The sequence below is a fragment of the Sus scrofa genome, chromosome 8 (assembly GCF_000003025.6).
Source record: "Sus scrofa isolate TJ Tabasco breed Duroc chromosome 8, Sscrofa11.1, whole genome shotgun sequence".
NCBI lineage: Eukaryota > Metazoa > Chordata > Mammalia > Artiodactyla > Suidae > Sus > Sus scrofa.
This window is the reverse complement of record NC_010450.4, coordinates 65,402,290-65,417,920: the sequence shown is the minus strand read 5'-3', so window position 1 is coordinate 65,417,920 and position 15,631 is coordinate 65,402,290. Positions and strand designations below refer to the sequence as shown.

The 15,631-nt window shown below is 35.0% G+C and overlaps 1 protein-coding gene across 2 annotated transcripts in view; it reads left to right on the top strand.

Annotated features, from left to right (window-relative positions):
* UBA6 (ubiquitin like modifier activating enzyme 6) overlaps positions 1 to 15,631 on the top strand; it is an 89,772-nt gene that overhangs the window by 52,909 nt on the left and 21,232 nt on the right. For both annotated transcript variants that reach the window (XM_003129053.6, XM_013978752.2), the window contains 6 exons: positions 5,773 to 5,850; positions 7,655 to 7,836; positions 9,084 to 9,189; positions 10,860 to 10,949; positions 11,056 to 11,136; positions 11,900 to 12,028. In XM_003129053.6, the coding sequence (XP_003129101.4) occupies positions 5,773 to 5,850; positions 7,655 to 7,836; positions 9,084 to 9,189; positions 10,860 to 10,949; positions 11,056 to 11,136; positions 11,900 to 12,028 (666 nt within the window). The remainder of the gene's footprint in view (positions 1 to 5,772; positions 5,851 to 7,654; positions 7,837 to 9,083; positions 9,190 to 10,859; positions 10,950 to 11,055; positions 11,137 to 11,899; positions 12,029 to 15,631) is intronic.

The window sequence follows — 15,631 nt, the reverse complement described above, 5'->3', positions numbered from 1 at the left end:
CATAATGTAATTAAAAAGATCAAATGTGAAAGGGCTTTGCAAACTGTAAAGCACATTAGTACTGTTATTATTTCTATTACATACCACTTACTGATTATTAAATATTTAAGATGGGAGAAGCTAACATTAGAAAGTTAGAGTGCTCAGCTATCATTTGGCTATTATCAAAAGAAGACTGAAGGAGTTCCCATTGTGAAGCAGTAGAAACAAATCCAACTAGTATCCATGATGATGAAGGTTTGATCCCTGGCCTCGCTCAGTGGGTTAAGGATCCATTGTTGCCATGAGTACTGGTATAGGTCGCAGACACAGCTTGGATCCCATGTTGCTGTGGCTGTGGTGTAGGATGGCAGCTGAAACTCCAATTCAACCCCTGGCCTGGGAGCTTCCATAAGCCACTAGTGTGGCCCTAAAAAGCAAAAAAACGGAAGGAAGGAAACTGAAAATTTAAAAGGGGGGAGTTCCTGTCATGGTGCAGCGGAAATGAATCTAACTAGGAACCATGAGGTTGTAGGTTCAATCCCTGACCTCGCTTGGTGGGTTAAGGATAAGGATCCAGCGTTGCCCTGAGCTGTGGTATAGTTCGCAGACGCAGCTTGGATTCCATGTTGAAGTGGCTGTGGTGTAGGCTGGCAGGTGTAGCTCCGATTAGACCCCTAGCCTCTGAACCTCCATATGCCATGGGTGCAGCCCTAAAAAGACAAAAAAAACCTGCAAAAAACAAACAGAAACAACAAAAGAAAGTAATATTATCTTTGGTATACAATGTAAATTCTTAAGATGATAAATGTGAGTTAATTGGAAAGCCAAGTCATATATTTAAATAAAAATACATTTCATTGATGCTGTTTGCCTTTAAGATATAAACCACGTTAATGATTTCATAGATTAATGGTGACTTATAGTAATTAAATGATTAATTTTTACTTGGTAGTTCACTTAATATTCCACTCAAATGAGTATTTGTTACTATCACAATTGCAAACAGGTGTCCTACATTTATATTATTCCTGCTCAACATTTCCTAAATTGTATTCCACAAATCACTATTAGTTCTGGTGGCTTTAAAAGATATTTCTTAAAAAAAACACTTCTTGGAGTTCCCATTGTGGTTCAGCAGGTTAAGGACCAGACATTGTCTCTTTGAAAATGCAAGTTCAATCCCTGGTCTGACTCAGTGGATTAAGGACCTTGTGTTGCCAGAAGCTGCAGCATAGGCCACAGATGTGGCTCTAATCTGGTGTTGCTGTGGCTTGACATAGATGGCAGCTGCCGTCCTGATTCCCCCCGCTGGCCCAGAACTTCCATTTGCTGCGGGTGCAGCTGTAAAAAGAAAAAGTCCTTGGTTACACAAGTTTGGGTATCACTTAAGTACTTTACTCCTTAGAAGTTGGTAATACATACCAGCATATAAAAGTCAGGAGAGGAACTATATTAACCTCCATACTTCAGGTAACACAACAGGGTAAGTTAATGTGGACAGATCTCTAGCCTACTGCAAATACATAGCCTTGCTGTGTAAGTTACTCTTTACGTATTTACATACTTAAAGCAGAACAAAAGAGAGAGAATCTTCCTAGGTTCAAGGAACCAAGAAGGATACAATTTCTGAGCTAAAAGCTGTGATGACTCACAAGTGTTTCTGTCTTAAATATATGTCCAAAACATTAATTAGAAGGGGAAGTCATTTTTAAGAAATTTTAACTCAGAGCGTGTACCACACTGGTGTATGGCGTCCAAAATTGTATGATATAAAAATTTCAAGCAGGGAGTTCCTGTTGTGGCTCAGTGGTTAACAAATCCCACTAGGAACCTTGAGGTTGTGGGTTCAATCGATCCCTGGCCTTGCTCAGAGGGTTAAGAATCCAGCTTTTGATCGATCCCTGGCCTCGCTCAGAGGGTTAAGAATCCAGCTTTTGATCGATCCCTGGCCTCGCTCAGAGGGTTAAGAATCCAGCCTTGCCGTGAGCTGTGGTATAGGTTGCAGAAGCAGCTCAGATCCCAAGTTGCTGCGGCTGTGGTGTAGGCTGGCAGGTGTAGCTCCAAGTAGACCCCTAGCCTGTGAACCTCCATATGCCACGGGTGCAGCCCTAGAAAAGACAAAAAACAAACAAACAAAAAAAACAAAACTTCAAGCAGAGAAATGAATATAACATATTTAGGATCATTGAAACCGTGGAGCTCTGATTAAAACTCATGCAAAACTGCATCATGGTGATACATGCCAAGAGTATATAGAACTATGCAGAAAAATCAATATTCACTCAAGACAATTCATAGTGAAAAATGACAATCGGTTAGCAAAAAAGAACCACCTGGAATAATCAGCCAATGAAAATAGAAGAATTAGCTAAGAACTATAGATAATACAAGTGCTACAGATAATAGAGCAAATCGTAAAAGTTAAAAATGACCAAAGACATAAAAGAATAGAAAGAAACACAAGGCCCTGAAATTTTTATAAAAAGCCAAGGAAGGAGTTCCCGTCATGACGCAGTGGTTAACGAATCCGACTAGGAACCATGAATTTGCGGGTTCGGTTCCTGCCCTTGCTCAGTGGGTTAACGATTCGGCGTTGCCATGAGCTGTGGTGTAGGTTGCAGACGGGGCTCGGATCCCGAGTTGCTGTGGCTCTGGCGTAGGCCGGTGGCTACAGCTCCGATTCGACCCCTAGCCTGGGAACCTCCATATGCCGCGGGAGCGGCCCAAGAAATAGCAACAACAACAACAACAAAAAGACAAAAAAAAAAAAAAAAAAAAGCCAAGGAAGAATTTGCAGCAACATAAATGGAACTAGAGATTCTCAAACTAAGTGAAGTAAGTCAAAAAGAGAAAGACAAATGCCATATGATATCACTTATATCTAGAATCTAATATATTGCACAGATGAACCTTTCTACAAAAAAGAAACTTATGGACTTGGAGAACAGACTTGTGGTTGCCAAGAGGGAGTGGGATGGATTGGGAGTCTGAGGTTGATAGATATAGACTGTTGCATTTGGAGTGGATAAGCAATGAGATCCTGGTGTATAGCACAGGGAACTATATCTAGTCACTTGTAATGGAACATGATGGAGGATAATGTGACAAAAAGAATGTATATATATACACATACATATACACACACACATATGTGACTGGGTCACTTTACAGTAGAAAATTGACAGAACACTGTAAACCAACTATAATGGAAAAAATAAAAATAGTTTAAAATTTTTTTAAATAAAAAAAGCCAAGGAAGAATTTGTGTAGTTAGTGAACTTAATATTCAGTTGCAGCTGAAATGAGAATTGATGAATAGAAGATAAATATAAATACCCAGAATGTAGTGTAGAAAGATTCTTTTCTTTTTTTTTTTTTTAATGAAAGGATGCATTTGCATGGTCCAACATAAGTGTTGTAGAATTTCCAGAGAGAGGAAAGATAATGGAGAAGTAGTAATAAATTCCAAGGCTAATGACAAATGTTTCCAGAGTTGAAGAGATAAGTCTGTTCAGATTGAAAAGATAAACTAATTTCAAACAAATCAAAGCCACAATTAAAAGAGACATTACTTAATAGACTTCTCATTAGCAATAAAGGCACACCTGAAGATGGAGAAGTTATAGTGCAAGGGAGCGGAGTTCTCTTGTGGCATAGCAGGTCGAGGATCTGGCAATGTCACTACAGTGGCTTGGGCTACTACTGTGGTGCATGTTTGGTCCTTGGCTTGGGAACTTAGATGTTTCATGGGCATGGCTTAAAAAAAAAAAAAAAAAAAAGAAGGTATATTTCACAGTGCAAGGAAATATTGTTATCAACCTGGATTTCTGTACACTTCTAAATGAATTTTCAAGAGAAATAAAGATAACTGACAAGTAAAATGATGAACAGTTACCACTTATTCTCATTTAAAGAACTGTGGATTAATATGTGCAGTGTGTGAAGCAAAGGTGTATAGAGGCATTTTTTCAACATTTTTACATTTAAATAAGCATTGGTTTTTTTCATTTAAAAATTTTTAAAATATTTTATTAAAGTATAAATTTACAATATGCCAGTTTCTGCTGTACAGGAAAATGACCCAGATACATATATATACATTCCCTTTCTTCTATTAGCTTCTGTCATGGTCAATCCCAAGAGACTGGATATAGTTCCCTGTGCTGTACAGTAGAACCTTATTGTTTGTGGTCTTTGTTTTTTTGTTGTTCAAATAAGCCTTGGTTTTTAAAACCTTTAATTTAATATCGACCAGTTTGGCAGTAGGATGGTTAAAAAAGTAAATTGTTGTTCATTGATATCATGGAAAACAGAAGGGAGAGTTCAAATATCCTCAAATTGTTCAGGAGGAAGATAGAGATTGTAATGTTAGATTTTAAGTCACATGTACATGTTAAAATTTTGAGTATAACCACTTAAAAGAGGTTTTACTTCCAAACCAGTTCATTGAGTAGTGGGCAGGAAGTTGCAGGAGTATCAGAATCAAGAAAACTTGATCAGTCCAGTAGAAGACAAAACTAAAGGGAGTGGGGAAAAAAGGGAGAAAGAGGAAAGGTGAAAGAATGAAAAAAAAAAAGCCTTTTATCAGTAATCACAATAATTATACATTGATTAAACTTTTTGTTAGAAGATATTTTCTGTGCTTTTTTATCCCCTATTTAAAAGAGATACTCTTTAATACATAATCACATAGAACTGTTGGAAACAAAAAATATATCAGGGAAATACTAGCTAAAAGAAGGTGAATGCGGAGTTCCCATTGTGAACCAGTGGAAACACAACTGGAGTTCCCATTGTGAATCAGTGGAAACACAACCGACTAGTATCTATGAGGATGCAGTTTCAATCCCTGGCTCAGTGGTTAAGGATCTTGGCATTGCCATGAGCTCTGGTGTAGGTTGTAGATGTGGTTCAAATCTGGGGTTGCTGTTGCTGTTGCTGTGGTGTAAGAGCTCCAATTTGACCCCTAACCTGGGAACTTCCATATGCAGAAGGACTGGCCCTAAAAAAAAAATTGAATGTGTAATGCCAGTCAACACATTAACAGCTAGAACGCTAAGAAATACTCCTAGTGAAATATTGTACAAATGCTAGCTTAGGTGACAAATTGCTTGATAAATACTTTTTAGATTATCTTGAATCTGTTTACTTTCATCTTGCATCTTTTAGAATGGGAGTCTGCAAAACTTTTTCTTAACCAAATCGCTACTGTTCTAGCTGGTAGACCTTAAGTTGATCACAGTTACTTAGCTCTGCCTCTGTAGCATGAAAACAGCCATAAATAATACTTAAACAAGTGGTGTGACAGTGTTGCAGTAAAACTTATTTACAGAAACAGGCAGCCTGCCTGCACTGTAGTTTGTAGACCTTTACTTTAACAAGAGTTCCTTTCAAATTGAAACTGCAAGCTCTCTTTCCAAATCAGTTGAAATTGAGAATAAATATGTATAGAGAAAGAGCTAACTCCTTAATGGCTAATCAGTAAGATGTTCCTAAAATATAATAGTGATATTTAGCCCCTTTGTTATGAATAGTTAGGAAAAAATGGGGGCAGGAATTGCACTTGGTTACAACTGTTTTGTTTGACATTTACCTATGCTGAACATTATCATTAAATATAAGAAGAATAGAATTGGTAACCAGGTTTGAAATATTTTATTCTTATAATTTACCAGCCAAAATAATTTAGAGTAGCTTGTGGGAGCTGTTTTAGTCATTTAGAGAAAAGCAAAGTAAATTTAAATTTATCTCTTATGTAATGTCACCCTTTTTTTTTTTTCTTTATACTAGGTTACAGTAACAGATCCTGACTTGATAGAAAAATCTAACTTGAATAGACAGTTCCTCTTTCGTCCTCATCACATACAGGTATATTTTATATTGCTTAAAATTTAAATCATCTGTTGTTAGAAAAAAAGGAGAGAGTTTCCTTTTTACAAACAGAAAATGGTGCTTTAACAAACGTGGTTTTTTTTATTTTATTAGAATCTCTCAAATTATCAAATAATGAGGGTGAAAATAGGGAAATATATATAAAAATTAGTTTTTTAATTTTGAATGTTAAATCTGAGTTGTGAATCATGGGCAGTATTTTTCTCATTTTATAATCAAGATGTGTATGTATTTAATTGTAGAAATATCTAAGGATATAGAAACAGATTCTTTAATTTGAAGTTTTTAATAGGTGACAAATTTGGCACTTTTTAAAATCTTTTTTACCAAACAGGTAAAGTTTAGCAGGTAAAGTTTTTTGCTCTTTTGATCTTGTTTGACTATTCAGCATCCATTTTTATTATAAAGTAATACTAATTTTCAGTTTTCTTTTTTATAGACATCAAAATATTTAAGTCAGGAAAAAGTTTTGTCAGTCAAACAAATTTGCTTTTACTTTAAATATCTTTTTTGGAGTTCTCTTTGTGGCTCAGTGGGTTAAGAACTTTGCTAGTATCCACAAAAATGTAGGTTTGATCCCTGGCCTTGCTCAGTGGGTTAAAGGATCTGGCATGGCTGTGGCACAGGCTGGCAGCTGCAGCTCCAATTTGACCCCTAGCCTGGGAATTTCCATATGCCACAAATGTGGCCCTAAAAGGAAAAAAAACACCTCCAAACTCTGCTTATGCAGTGCTAGCGACAGAAATACGATATCATCAATTTTAAAAAAAAGTAAAAGCAAAAAAAAAATTAAATTAAAAATGTTTTTTCACTTTTATTGTTCTACAGCTCATTTATAATCTTAGTAAATGAAACTTAGTAAACTAAATCTCATGAACAGAAACTAAAGCATACTTTTATATAGTTATATAGTGACATGATTAAACTGATGGCCTCACCTGTCCCAAGTATAAAGAACTAAGTAATAGGGTCTCTCTTGAACTAAAATTTATAAGATTCATTCACCGAACTTTGTGCATTTACTTACTGAATTTTAAACTTTAAACAGACTTTGTTTTAAACTTCTAACAAAGTTTACAGTTTGTATGTATGTATGCTAATAGTACTCAGAAGTAAAAACAGGTCCACCAAAGAGTATGAGAAGATTCCATTAAAACTCGATGCAATAAATTCAAACAGAATGACCTATAGATATTTAGCTTCAGAGCCGGTATTCCCAAATGTTCTTTGATAACACTTGAAATGACACCATGATTTTAAAATGATCACTGAATCTTTAAGAAAAGAAAATCTTTTTCTAAACTGAAACATTTATACTAATTATTTAAATATTTCCATCCAGAAATGGTAAAACATTTGAAGGTCTTAGTACCAAAGTACTACATTACCATACTTACGAGATTTCATTTTCTGCAGAGCTGAAATTTCTAATATTTAACTGAATGTGTTCTCATTTTTTTTCTAGGCACTTATCTAATTCAAAATTCATTACTAGGAGAAAATGTACTTTTAATTGGACTTTTAACTAATATTTTAAGAATTCCAAAGTACTTAGCTGTAAAACAAGTTGTTTTTAGAGTTTTATTAATAATATGTGAATTATTTAGACTGATGTGCATTGTTAAATGTAGCATGACCACCATGAATGTAATTTCCACAAACTAAAAATGAAAACTGGTCTCACTACATTTTCTTCCTATGTAAAATGTGTAAGTTCAATCATGGCCAATTTTTCCTTTTTAACATTTATTTCTTCTGTTTTTATATGAAATTTTTTTAGAAACCTAAAAGCTATACTGCAGCTGATGCAACCCTGAAAATAAATCCTCAATTAAAGATAGATGCACACTTGAACAAAGTATGTTCAGCCACTGAGGCAATTTACAATGATGAGTTCTATACTAAGCAGGATATAATTATTACAGCGTTAGATAATGTGGAAGCCAGGAGATATGTAGACAGGTATGTTCTTGAAATTCAGGTTCATTTAAATTGTCTTTCGTTGGTTTTCACTTCATTTCCCATACCTGTTTATTGAAAAGTTACTGAATTTTCTAATTATCCTTTATGTTCCTATTATAGTTCTCCTCGAGCCCAAACCCTTTGATGATTTCCCATTATACCTAGGATAAAATTAAAAATCTTTAACAAGGGCCTCAAAATATTTTTCATAGAGTATCTGCTACCTGTCCACCACTCCAGCTTAAAATTTACTGGTTCTCCCTGGCTTTTATTCTAACTATACATTCCTTCTTTGGGTTCTTCCAGGAGAGCATCCCACATTTTTTCACTTCAGGGACTTGCACATACTCTCCTTTAGCCTCAGGAAGTTGTGTTTATCTTTTTCGAAAACTCTTGACCTCACATCTACCTACTTACTCCTCACTTCCTCTGTTTTTTCCCCCTCATCCTTTCAGTTTCAGCCTGAATTTCTTTACTCAAACAGACCTTCTTTAATCCCTGAAATTAGATCCTTGTGTGATAGTTTTTCACAGCACTTGTTTTTCACATTGATATTTAATGTTTGTTTCCTCACTACATTATTTATTCAAGAATTATTTATTTTCCCATCACTGTATCCTCAGTGCCAACATATGATGTCATTCAGTAAATATTTGTTAAATTAGTAAATGAATAAAATGACTATGATGGATACACCTTAAATAATCTTTCTAATATCTTTATATGACTCTCTAATGTTAGAGTGCTAGAGCAGATTTATTAATAGGAAAATTTATCAGTTGAGTTTGTAGTGGAAAGTTTGTAATCTTGGGCAGAGGAAGGCAAAAAAAAAAACTTTTTTAAATTGTAGAATATAGATGTTGTAAGTATTGGGAGAGAAGGCCTGAAATAAAAAAAGTGAAAAAGATATAGGGGATAGAATTCATAGAAAATAACCAAGGAAGAAATAGAAAGCAAGAGAAGAAAGGGTAACATTTAAGAGTTAACCCAGAGGAAAAAAATGTTGGAGCCATAATTTGGTAGGAGTAGTTAATAGACAGTAGAGACAGTGTTGCTTGGTTGAGCAACAAAATTTGTGGGAGGAGGGGGAGATAATAAATGGGTTGTTTGATGGTGATGTATCTGTTTCCTAAAAAATATATTTAAGAAGTAATCAACATGCGAAATAGTAGAAAGTGATAAGATGTCCTTTGCTTACATTGTTATTCCTCCCTTTTATGTTTGTTACCTATTTTCTTTTCAAATAGCCGTTGCTTAGCAAATCTGCGGCCTCTCTTAGATTCTGGAACAATGGGCACTAAGGGACACACTGAAGTTATTGTACCTCATTTAACTGAATCCTATAATAGTCATGTAAGTGAACCAGTTTTTATAAAGTAAATGTTTCTTCTTTATATCTCAAGAATTTCATATCATGATTTATCTCTTCATCAGTCAGCGAATTTGATTTAGCATCCCCAATCCCTTCTGTTTTTGTCTGCCAATGATGTCTATGGATATGTGCATGGACATTTTTAAAAATATGGCTGAACTTATTTTTTACATTGCTCAAAATTTTGTTTCTGCTTTTTCTGGAATCTTATTCTTGTGTTTACTGTTATTTCTCAGAGCTGCTTAATTAGTTTTCTAACAGCCTTTGAACAGGTGACGCACCCAAAATCTTACTGAAGACTTATTTTCTCCATAATAGGCACCAAGTTATTTATGTATTTTTTTAAATTACTCAATGAATTTTATTACCTTTGTAGTTGTACAACAATCATCCCAACCAAATTTTATAGCATTTCCATCCCAAACCCTCAATGCATCCCCCACCCCCAACCTGTCTCATTTGGATGTATTATATTTTACATGTGTATTTGTATATATATTTTATATAAATTATATAGATGTAACCTTTTTTGTAACCTCCACGAATGATTTTGAGATAATGCCAAAGTTGAAAACCTAGGAAGTAATTGTAGTAAAATTTTAGAATTTAAAAAAAGTTCAACTCAAGTTGTAAAATTGAAAAAAGGACATTATTTTAGAAGCATAAATATCCCTTTATTTAAAGAATATGTTTTGTTCCGTAGAATTTTTAAATTTTTGTGAAATTTGTTTTTGCTTCATAAATTCAAAAGTTTGTAGTTAAAACATCATAGTAGACAATATTGATGTTTAATTTGAAGGAAATTAATCAGATGCAGAAAATCATGATATGCTGGGGTCATACTGGAAAAATTTCAAAGTAGAGGATGTTATAAAATTATAAAAGTTCCTTTTTTCTCTCATTCTACCACATCTTTCCCAGACCTCCTATATTCTCTGACATCACACTCATAAAAACTGAATTGAATACTCTTCTGGCTTTCTTCTTTGGTATCCTGTGGTACTTTATAGATCAACAACTAAAACACAAATCTCTAGATGAAAAGAGACAAAGTTGTTTTAGATTGGGTACACCAATAAGACTAAATGTACCAAATGTACCCTTTAATAGAACATGGAGTTCTTCAGTGGTACTTATTCACGTGACAGAATGCAGACATTTGCCATTTGTTTGATACACACTTTCTGCAAGAGACCATATTGCATATCAAGAACCTATGATTCTTGCTTACAAATATTTATTCCTTTTAGAGAAGGTAATTCATAATATGCTGAGCACTATATTAGGAATTCTCAAATTACTTTTCAAAGTAGGGAATGCTGAGAAGTTTTAAATGTCACCTTGATTCTTGGATGAAAAAAGTAATCATATGTAGTAGTCTGTTATAAAAGTACTACATGATACCAAAGTACTGCATAGGTAATAAGTAATAATACAATTCATATTTGTTATTACATTGCTGTAAACAAGTGTGTTAAGTGTCAAAAGAATCAACCTTTCCTCCTAATGCCTAGGAGAAAGAAGATTAAAAATCTTGAATTTGTTTTATTTTGAATTTTATTTTTTTAACTGTCCCGAGACACTTGAGTAAATTCAATCCATTAAAAATTGTCATTGCTTCTTTTAACTATTGTCATATTTTACAAATTAGCGAGATCCCCCAGAGGAGGAAATACCATTTTGTACCTTAAAGTCCTTTCCAGCTGCTATCGAACACACCATACAATGGGCAAGAGATAAGGTAATAAAGATATTTTTAAAGAAATATTTCTTTGAAGTAGAAAAGATATTTCCAACTTTTCAACAGACTTCTATTTATAACGTTTTTTTCCTCTTTTCCCTTATAGTTTGAAAGTTCCTTTTCATACAAGCCTTCGTTGTTTAACAAATTTTGGCAAACCTATTCATCTGCAGAAGAAGTCTTACAGGTAAAAATCAGTACTTTTTCATACACGCTCAATACTTTATGTTAATATAATCCTATTTTCAAGTTGCCCATAATTTATTTTACCTCCTTAAACAGAGATATAATACATTATTATTGAATATATAGTAAGTATAATCTTGAAATTAGCAAGTTGCAAATAACCCTTCTTTTTTTAGCTTGGTTAATTGGAATTGCCAATATTTGACCATGTTTGAGTCACAGAACAGCAATTCATATGGTTCAGCCTAATGAGGATGTGATTATAATGATAAGGCAGCTACAAATAATAAAACAGATTTTTAAGTTCTTTGGAAAAAAAAACCAAGGTAAGTTCTAGTGAAAATTTCAGGAAAAGACCAAAAAAATTTCAAGGTGAGAGTAATAAACAGCTTTAATCCTACACTAAAAAGGCCAACTTTTCGGCATAAAATATTATTATAGCACTTATAGTAAGTATTTGTGTATATGAATATACTATATGTTAGTACTTTATGTGGTACTAGTAACTTACAGCTAGCAAGACATGAGATAAGAAACTTTAGAGTTAAAATTTCACATGCTATCTTTTCCCATTCGTCTCCAAAAGAGATAAGAAAGAAGGAAAGGAGACAGACAGGGACAAGAAGCTTGAAGTTAAAATTATAAAATCTTAAGAAACATGAGCTTGCACTTTAGACTTTGGTTTATGTTTCCTGGGACTATATAGGTGTGTTGTGATTAACTGGACATGTATTTGTTTTGTTTTGTTTTTTCTCTCATTCTAGAAAATACAAACTGGACATAGTTTAGAAGGCTGTTTTCAAGTTATTAAGTTACTTAGCAGAAGACCTCGAAATTGGACCCAGTGTGTAGAATTAGCAAGATTAAAGTTTGAAAAATATTTTAATCATAAGGTAAATGTACATTATAAAACATTAAGAAAAAGTTTAAACTTGGCTCATACAGTTACTATAAAATTAATTTCATTCCCCCAAGTATCTGCTCTTCTTTTGGGAAGATTTTCAGAAATAGTTAACTGAAAACAAATGATGGGCACATAACTAATTTCTCTTTGACTATTACTGATTAAGGAATTTATTTAAACTTGACCCATTAGCATGTCAGTTATGCATTTAACTAATCCTTGTCTTTCTGTGCACAAAATGGGTTTAATCAATAGAGGTTCCCTCCAGGGAAGAAGGAATGCATTTCATCAGTGGTCTAAAGAAGTTTGTTGTTTAGCATAAAGCAAGAGACAGAGAAAATAAAGATTCCATCAGAAATTTTTTCGAATTTATATCTAATAATTACATTCTATTTCATCATTGTAAAATGAGAGTAATAAATTGGTACCTAACTCATAGGGTAGCAGTAAGGATCAAATGAGTTATTACATGCAAAGTATTTAGCATAGAATCTGGCCCATAAATATATATATATAAATGCTCACTAAATATTAGCTCTTACTCCAGTCATTTACAGTTGTTCCAATGTGTCCTACACTCTATTTAGTCTCTCCCTCTCTTTAGACTCTTACCTATTGGAATATAAAATAAATTCATCTTCTTTAAAAAAGTCTTTTGATTATACTTATCACTGCTTTTCACTTCCTTCTTTGCTTTGCTTCTTGGAAAAGTGATCTATACTCACTGTTGCCATGTCTTCATCCCGTAGATGTCTTCTTTCCCCATTGAAATTCTCCTAACCTTGACTATCTATGACCTCATGTTTCAAAATCTAAAGAACTCTTGGGAGTTCCCATTGTGGCACAGTGGAAACGAATCGGACTAGAATCCACGAAGATGCAGGTTCGATCCCTAACCTCACTCAGTGTGTTAAGGATCTGACATTGCTGTGAGCTGTGGTGTAGGTCCCAGATGAAGCTTGGATCCCATGTTGCTGTGGTTGTGATGTAGGCTAGCTGCTACAGCTCCATTTGGACCCCTAGCCTGGGAAGAACCCCCAGGTGCCGCAAGCACGGCCCTAAAAAGCAAAAATGTAAAATAAAATAAAAATAAGGAGTTTCTATCAAGGCTCAGTGGTTAACAATCCAACTAGGAACCATGAGGTTGCAGGTTCAATCCCTGGCCTCGCTCAGTGGGTTAAGGATCTGGTGTTGCCATGAGCTGTGGTGTAAGTCGAAGACCCAGCTCAGATCCCACGTTTCTGTGGCTGTGGTGTAGGCCAGCGGCTATAGCTCTGATTCGACCCCTAGCCTGGAAATTTCCATATGCCGCAGGTGCGGCCCTAGAAAAGACAAAATAAAATAAAATAAAATAACTCTTAATGGTCCTGATCTTCTATAGGTTTTGGTGGGGGTTTTCTTTTTTTTTTTTTTAAATGACCTCTTCCAAGGCATGTGGAAGTTCGCGGGCCAGGGGTTGAATCTGAGCCACAGCTGCCGCAGTGCCCAATCCATTAACCCACTTCACTGGGCTGGGGATCAAACCCAGGCCTCTGTAGCAACCCCAGCTGTTGCAGTCGGATTCTTAACCCACTGCCATAGCAGGAACTCTAACTTCTTTTTATTATGGAAAAATTCAGCTGCAGAAAATAGCCTGTAAAGAATCTCTTGCAATCCTGTTAAACTCAGTTTTAACAATCACCACCTTAGAGACAGTCTTGTTTCATCTATAGTCCCACTCAATATACCCTCCCCTTAGATTTTCTTTTAATTTTTTTATTACTCAAATGAATTTATCACATCTGTAGTTGTATAATGATCATAACAATCTAGTTTCACAGGATTTCCACCCATAACCCAAGCACATCCCCCCACCCCCCAAACTGTCTCCTCTGGAGACCATAGTTTTTCAATGTCTGTAAGTCAGCATCTGTTCTGCAAAGAAGTTCAGTCTGTCCTTTTTTCACATTCCACATGTCAGTGAAAGCATTCGATGTTGGTGTCTCATTGTATGGCTGACTTCACTTAGCATGATAATTTCTAGGTCCATCCATGTTGCTAAAAATTCTGGTATTTTGTTCATTTTAATGGCTGAGTAATATTCCATTGTGTATATGTACATCTTCTTGATCCATTTGTTGATGGACATTTAGGTTGTTTCCACGTCTTGGCTATTGCAAATAGTGCTGCAGTGAACATTGGAGTACATGTGTCTTTGCAAGTCATGGTTTTCTCTGGATAGATGCCCAGGAGTGAGATTGCTGGATCAAATGGTAGTTCTATTTTTAGTTTTCTATTTCTAGTTTTCTCCATACTGTTTTCCACAGTGGGTGCACCAATTTACAATCCCACCAACAGAGTCTCCACACCCTCTCCAGCACTTATTGTTTGTAGACTTTTGGATGATGGCCATTCTGGCTGGTGTAAGGTGGTATCTCATAGTGGTTTTGATTTGCATTTCTCTAATTATGAATGATGTTGAACATCTTTTCATGTGTTTTTTGGCCATCTGTATGTCTTCTTTGGAGAACTGTCTGTTTAGATCTTCTGCCCATTTTTTGATGGAATTGTTTGTTTTTCTGGTATGGAGTGGTAGGAAGTGTTTATAAATCTTGGAGATTAATCCCTTTTTAGTTGATTCACTTGCAAAGATTTTTTCCCATTCTGTGGGTTGTCTTTTCGTTTTGTTTAGGGTTTCCTTTGCTGTGCAGAAACTTTTAAGTTTGATTAGGTCCCATTTGTTTATTTTTGTTTTAATGTCAAAACTCTAAGAGGTAGATCTGAGAAGATGTTGCTGTTGTTTTTGTCAGAGAGTGTTGGCCTATGTTTTCCTCTAGGAGTTTGATAGTGTCTGGTCTTCTATCTAGGTCTTTAATCCATTTTGAGTTTATTTTTGTGTATGGTGTTAGGGAATGTTCTAATTTCATTCTTTTCCGTGTGGGGCTGTCCAGTTTTCCCAGCACCACTTATTGAACAAGCTGTCCTTTCTCCATTGTATATTCTTGCCTCCTTTGTCATAGATTAGTTGACTATAGGTGCGTAGGTTGAATTCTGGGCTTTCTATCCTGTTCCACTGATCTGTATTTCTGTCCCTGTGCCAGTACCATATGGTTTTGATGATTGCTGCTTTGTAGTAGAGTTGAATTCAGGAGCCTGATTCCTCCAGCTCCATTTTTCCTTTTCAGGATGTCTTTGGCTGTCCTGGGTCTTTTGTGCATCCAAACAAACTTTAAAATATTTTGTTCGAGTTCTGTGAAAAATGTCCTTGGTAAACTGATGGGGATTGCATTGAATCTGTAGACTGCCTTAGGTAGTATAGTCATTTTGATAATATTAATAACTCTTCCAATCCACAAGCATGGTATATCTTTCCATCTATTTGTGTCATCTTTGATTTCTTTCATCAGTGTCTTATAGTTTTCAGAGTACAGGTCTTTTGTCTCTTTAGGTAGGTTTACTCCTAGGTATTTTATTCTTTTGGATGTGATAGTAAACGGGATTGCTTCCCTAATTTCTCTTTCTGATCTTTCATTGTTAGTGTATAGAAATGCCATTGATTTCTGTGTATTAATTTTGTGTCCTGTGACTTTGCCAAATTTGTGGATGAGCTCTA